Here is a 6,998-nt window from a genome sequence, read left to right as displayed (position 1 = left end):
TCCCATTGTTTCCCAGTTTCCCCAAGGCGAGGCATTTTCATGGGATCTTATTTATTTTTATTCCAAAGGTTGGCCCCCTCTCTATGTCATCCCAACACAGAGACCCTTCTGTCCTCTTCCCCTTTTCCTCTCCCCTTCCTCTTCTACTATGAGGATAGGATGCCCCTTTTTATTCCCATACCTGGCAAATCATTTCTATGCAGGACTAGGCTCATTCTCTCCCACTGAGGCTAGAGAAGAAGCCTAGATGCTTAGCAGATTTGACAGTCAGACTACAGCTTTAGGAATAGCCCCTGTTCCAGCTGTTGGGGTGATGCACATGGAGACTGTGCTGCACTTCTACAGATATGTCAGGGTCTCTGGTCCTGTCCATGGTTTTTCTTTGGTTGGAGGCTTAGTCTCTGGGTTCTCCCAGGGGGTCCATGTTAGTTGACTCAGTTGGTCTTTTATTGAGTTCCTATCTCACGGTATCTTAAACTTTACATGCATCAGCTTCAACATAACAGAGGGGGAGAAATATGATAATGACCTGTGCATTGAATGGTGGTGATCATTTGGCTTGTGCAGGGTATGCTGAGTGCACTGTTGAGGGAGTTGTGTGTTCGGTCCCTCATCATCTTTTCTCCTGCCACAGGGTGCAGAGATTAATTCAACAGGCGAGTGGATGACCTTGCCAGCCCCTCTTGAACACATTAATCTTCACGTCCGAGGGGGTTACATCTTGCCATGGCAACAATCTGCCTTGAACACAAACTTAAGGTGAGTGATGGCACTAGGGCTCTGTTTTGCATACTGGTGAGCTCATTGCTTTGGTATAAAAAGCCACATTCACATCAAGCATGACTCTCAAAGACAAAGTAGTTTTCTCAACATGCTTTTTATTCTGCTATATGTGCATTGTGTTTCCACAGCTGTACATTTTGTTCAGATCTGTTGACCAGAACATGTTAAAGCAGCAGGTGGAGTGTAGTGAGGAACGATGGTTCTGCCTCCTCTGTTTATCTCTGTCTCTCTCTTTGTCTTCTCCACTCTCTCTGTATGTGTGTGTGTGTGTGTGTATGCATGTGTGGGTTCATGAAATTGTGTGATCACACTCTCTCCTTGAAGTTTTCTTTTCCTCTTGAGAAGCTGTGGACTGAGAGGTGCACCCTGGTTGATTTTGAAAGACCTTCTTCCCTGTTCCACTTTAAACCCTTTCAGGTATCAGGACTCTGAGAGCTCTAGTGGTGGTCAGCCTGCCAGCTTTTCTGAGGGCTGTTATAATTTTAATTATGAAACCTCACATCTTGAGAAAACTCCATTCTGTTGGTTCCTCTCCTGCTCTGCACTGACAGTTCGTCCTATGCTTACTCCTCTGGTTCCACTCGTTCTCATTTCTGGGTTAGCATTCCTGATCTATCCTTCTAAAACTTTTGTTTCTCACCTTTACCCCCAAACCACTCAGCCCTTTCTTGTTTGTGATTCAAAATGGGGTTCAAGAGTACAAATTCAAATGACTAGTATATCACTTTCAGTTTCACAATTGTAGCCTTAACTTAACTTCAGTGAAGAGTTCAACATTGATGCCAATGTTTTACTGAGATGTTGTATTTCCTTATAACAGACATGGATTTGTTAGGATTGTGTAAGCCTATCTGTTTCTTTGACTGTCCCTCAGTACTTTAGCTATTCAAGTTGAAGACTTTTACAAAAAGCTGTATAATCCAATGCTGATTTGGTTTTCCTTCTCTTTTCAGTTTGAGGCTATTCTGTGCATATTAATGTTAATATTAGTATTAATATTAATTTATCTTGCAAAAATGAAAGTTTTATTTTTGCCCATCCTTGAAATCTGAAATCCTTCATTATAAAGAGACCATAATATAAGGGCTATATCAACTGTTGTATAGCAAATATGCTTTCCCTGCTTAGGAAGTTTTTACTCAGAAACAGATAAAATATGGCTCACCTATATAATGGTAACTCTATATTGTGAGTGGAGACACTTTTTCATATATGGATGCTACAGCATCTGTGTCTGAGACTCTTTCCTATTCTCACAGTCCAGTCCACATTCTGTATGTCAATGCAGCAACAGCATTGAGTGTAACTGATATAGTGATGCTGATGCTCACACACTGGTTTCCTGTCTGGAGATTTGTTGTTGAGGTTTGGGATATATCTAACTTGTGACAGCAATACTGGAGAAAGTGTCTTCTAGAATTCTTACCTCTGTCTCTGAAGGAAAGAGGTCATCTGTGACTAGTAGCTTTATCAATGTAAAATTTGGTGCCAATATTTTCCAAACTCCTTTGAGCTCTAAGGATTTGTTTCTTGTGTAAATCTTGGTCCTTGTAGTCGGAAGAAACCTCTTGGTCTTATCATTGCCCTGGACGAGAATAAAGAAGCAAGAGGAGAGCTGTTCTGGGATGATGGGCAGTCGAAGGGTGAGTGCCTTGAGAGGGTGTGGCCAGTGCAGATGTGCACCAGACTCTGTTCCTTCACTTCTTCTGGTCATTCAGCTGTGGGTGAAATCTCACCAGGCATCCTAGCAGCAGATTCCAGATAAAACATTTCCTTCTGGTTTTACTGTCAGAGGCCATGATTGATGAACCACAGATAGAGGGAGAACATCCCTCTGTCTTTGTCTCTCTATCTCTGTTTCATGCTTTCTGAATTCTCTTTGGTCAGTAATGTTTAGTAGCCTCTCACTTCATTTTTTTCAAAACACATTTACGTGACTTTCCCTGTAATTCATCTTCACTGTAAATATCCTCCCTCTCAAGTCCTTGTGGGGAAAAACTGTTAATGATATTAAAGGCATAGCCATGTCAGGGGAGGCAACAAGCACAAAGATTCCTAATTATGGGCATCGTATATGTATGTAGGCACGTTTTTTCTTTCCTCTTTTGCTTTCTTCCTTGATTCCTCCCTTCCTTTGTTCCTTGATTCATTTTTTCTTTCCTCTCTCTCTCCCTCCCTCTCTGCCTTTCTCCCTCCTCCCTTCCTTCAATCTTCCTCTGTTTACTCCTCTATTCTTTCTTTCTTTCCTCAGTCTCCAATGTGCAAACAATTCTCATGACTCTTACCAGATCATTGCCTTGGGAGCACTGCAAATGATACTTTCATGGTCATAGAATTAGTGAGAAGACAAATATGTGTCCTCGCAAATTCTGAAGGCATATAGACATAGTGGCATGGTTACAACAAAATTCATACTTCCATAACCAGCAATGGCTGCTTTGGCTCTCTAGAACTTATTCTTTTCCTGGTTCATAGTCTTTGAACAGATTTCACCTATTTACCCTTCTACATTACCCTGAGATCTACTGCTTTACTTCTGTTAATTAACTCAACTACTTGGCCCCAGTATAAAGGGTCCATGCATTGTTTAACTTTTGTTGTCTCACCTACTTCTCCTAGTGAGATATGATCCAGATTTATCTCTGCTCTCACAGTAAAGAACTCAACTGAGGCAATCTTTTTAATACTAATGACTAAACTGTTGTGTACATGCACTTTAATTTTTTTCATTTCTGTGCTGATAGATATGATTGTTGTTTCACTATTACGGATATTTTAAAAAAAATCAAAACACACTTAACATAAAACTTTTTTCCATTAATTTATTTCTTCACTTTACATCATAATCAAAACCCCCTCCCTGCTCTCCTCCAAGTCTGATCCTCAGAAATACCTGCCTCCTTTACTCCCTTCCATTAATGTCAGAGAAAGGAAAGCCTCTCTTGTGTACCACCCCACCCTGGGACATCTAGTCCCAGCAGGACTAAACATGTCCTTTCACAATGAGGCCTGGTAAGGCTGTCCAATAGGGATAAAATGGTAAGCAACAGAGTTAGAGACAGACCCTGCTCCAATTTTTATGGGACCACAAAAAGATCCAGTCTCCTGCCTGCTACAAATGTGTAGGGTGGCTAATTCTAACTCCTGCATGCTCCTTGGTTGGTAGTTGTGTCTAGGAACCAACATGGATGCACATTTTCGACTCTGTAGGTCTTCTTGGGGTGTCCTTAAACCCCTTGACTCATTCAATCCTGTACTCCACTCTTTTCCAAGACTCTCTGAACTCCACCTGCTGTTTGGTTTTGGCTCTCTGCATCTCCTTTCTTCAACTGCTGGATGAAGCCACTCAGGAGACAGTTATTCTAGGTTCCTGTCTGCAAATATCATAGTAGGGTATCATTAATAGTGTCAGAGTTTGGGATGGGTCTCAAGTTGGGGCAATCATTGGTTGGCCATTCCCTCAGTCTCTCTTGACCAAATTTATTCCTGCACATCTTGTAGTCAGGACAAATTTTGGGTTGAATGCTTGTGGGTGGTTGATGTCCCCTTAGCTCTACTGGAAGTACTGCCTGGCTATAGGAGGTTTCTATAACTCCAGCTGCTAGGAGTCTCAGTTAGGGTTACCCCAATAGACTTCTAGAAGCCTTGCCCATTCCAGGTCTTTGGCTAGTCCCAAAGATGCCCCTCACTGATGTCTGGTTTTTCTTCCAGCTCTTTCCCATTCTCAACCTAAACCTGGTTCTCATCCCTGTTTACTTCCTTACTCCCTTTCTACTCATTTGCCTTCCTCTATCCACCTCCACTGTATTTAATAATCCCTTTCTAAGTGAAATTCAAGCATCATTCTTGGGCCCTCCATATTGCTCAGTGTCTTTGGGTCTGTGCACTTGGTTTCTTAGTTTCTAGCATGGTTATCCTGTACTTTAGGCTAATGACTGTTTATAAAGGAGTACTAAAAATTTGTGCCTGTCTGGGTAAGATGAAACTTGTCTTCTTTAGTCACCAGGACAATCTGACATCTCTTTCTTCTTTCAGACACTGTGGCCAAAAACATTTTCCTTCTCAGTGAATTTTCTGTTACCCAAGTGAGTAGCATATTGTGAATAATGTTCAGAATATGTATATAATGAATATGCATGTTTTGTATTTATAATTTAAGTATCAATATTTACCAGTGGTGAATAATTACTATTTATGATTTAATTCTTAATAACTATTTCAGCTTTGATATCAATAAGATGCAGTAGTAATAATAAAACCAGCTTGTTTTGTGAAGACAATTATATAAAAATTCTGACTATTCCCCACATTCTCCATTGGAATATGAAAATAAGTTTGCATCCCCATCAACATGCAACAGCAGGGAAATTGAGAGGCCTTCAGAGTAGCTTGAGGGTGTGGAACAGGATGAAGTGTCTGAAATCATAGGGAATTTACAAGCTCATAATTTGTTCATAATTATATACGGTGTGTTTCAGAATCATTTGGATGTGACAATTTCAAGTCCAAACTACAAGGATCCCAATAACCTAGGATTCCAGGAAATTAAAATCCTTGGGAGCCAGGAATTCCACAGTGTTAGAGTGAGACAGAATGGGACTCTCCTTCAAATGTCTCCTCAAGTCACTTACAATTCAAGCCTGAAGGTAAGAATTCCTTTTGTGAGGAGGCTTTTGACAAGTCTCCATTTGGTCATGATTTTGCTTCTTGCTAAGATCGCTTGGGTTTTGAAGGACCAGAGCACATTGAGGCCAGGTGAGGATGTTGGAATATTGGAGAAAGAAGGAAAAAAGAAGAGATGTTGGGGCCAACATGGCTCCCGGTTTCCAATCCTTAGTTTCTTCTCACTTTGAGTTTTTTTTCTCTAACTGTGTATGGGGACAGGGTCCATGGAAGGGAATCTGAAAGATGGTGGCTTGTGCTCTAATGTGAAAGCAGAGACAGAGAGTCTATAAATAAAAGTTTATAAGCTTTTATTTATTTAACTTTTAATGTTTCTTTCCTTTTGTTAAGCTTTATTAAGACACAGCATATATTCTTTATCATATAAATTAGTACAAAATATTTTTTGGAAAAGAAGCTGATAGTGGTAAACTAACTTAGATGATAATTAGAAAATGGTATTTTCCAGATGTAATGCGATCCACTCTTTCTCTATGACTTGTCTTCTATTCCTCTACTTCCTCAGTCCTGTGAGGAACCTTTTCCAAGTCAATTCTGATGACTTCTCTGGAGGTTCCTCATTGAATTGGAGCTGGTATAACAATGTTTTGAGGATCTTCCAAATTTGGGAAAACTAGTCAACTGAAACTTTTGTTAAATGACAAATTGATCACTTTTAACATTTTGTCATGACAATACATGAAGAGGATACATACCGTATAAAGTTACAAATAAAGGATTATGTGTTTGGTTGTGTCTATGGTAAAGTGTAAGACAGCTAAAAGACACATATTTGAATACATGCTTTGTATTTGATAGAAATTAAGTCAGTTAACCTCATCAGATAAGTTAATTTTTATTGTTTGAATCTGGGTAGTATGAGATACAATTCACACAATATGAAAATATATGAAAGTATTAATAAGGAATGTAAATCAACATTTGTAAGATATTTGCTTTGGTCTTAATGGATGTCCTAAACTAGTAGAATAGTTGAAACCAGCTTTCTGGAGAAGGTATACAATGAACATGATCTTTAAAGACAGAGTTTCATTGAGGTAGATTGCTGATGCCTCAGGTAATAGCACTGGATGTCCTTCCTGAGATCCCAGTTTGATTCTTAGCATCCTCATACTGGCTTACACACATTTTTAACTCCAGTTCCAGGGGATAAATGCCACATCTGGCCTCCATGTGTACTGCCCCCACATAGTGTAGAACAAGCATGCAAGCAAAACCTCCATTCATATAAAACAAGTTTTGATCCACCAGGTTTATGTAACAAGAAGTATGAGAAAATAAACAGATTGAAAGTTATTTTGTTGCCCTCTGTAATTACAAGTACAATGGTGAAAAGTTGCTGGCATGGGTTCAGAGGTTGAACTTTCTCAGAACTAATACCTATGTTGTCTGATGACTGGAAATAGCTGCTTGGATGCACTCACAAATACTCTTATTCTAGAAAAGCAGAAGAGGAAAACAAAGAAAAGAAATGAGAAAAAGAAAGGAAGGGAAGGGAAGGGAAGGGAAGGGAAGGGAAGGGAAGGGAAGGG

The 6,998-nt window shown here is 39.8% G+C and overlaps 1 protein-coding gene across 1 annotated transcript; it reads left to right on the top strand.

The window, feature by feature from the left end:
- Nucleotides 1-634: 634 nt before the first annotated feature.
- Nucleotides 635-5,429, top strand: LOC114616098 (maltase-glucoamylase, intestinal-like; the record flags this gene model as incomplete). The annotated part of the gene is made up of 4 exons (XM_028761626.1): nucleotides 635-759; nucleotides 2,338-2,426; nucleotides 4,819-4,868; nucleotides 5,262-5,429. Coding segments are annotated over 4 exons (432 nt in total), but the record flags the coding sequence as incomplete, so codon positions are not given.
- Between the last annotated feature and the right edge of the window lie 1,569 nt (nucleotides 5,430-6,998).

Source organism: Grammomys surdaster, unplaced genomic scaffold, assembly GCF_004785775.1.
Source record: "Grammomys surdaster isolate TR1022 unplaced genomic scaffold, NIH_TR_1.0 275649, whole genome shotgun sequence".
Classification (NCBI taxonomy): Eukaryota; Metazoa; Chordata; class Mammalia; order Rodentia; family Muridae; genus Grammomys; species Grammomys surdaster.
Note: the sequence above shows the minus strand (reverse complement) of the source record. Positions and strands in the feature narration are given on the sequence as shown.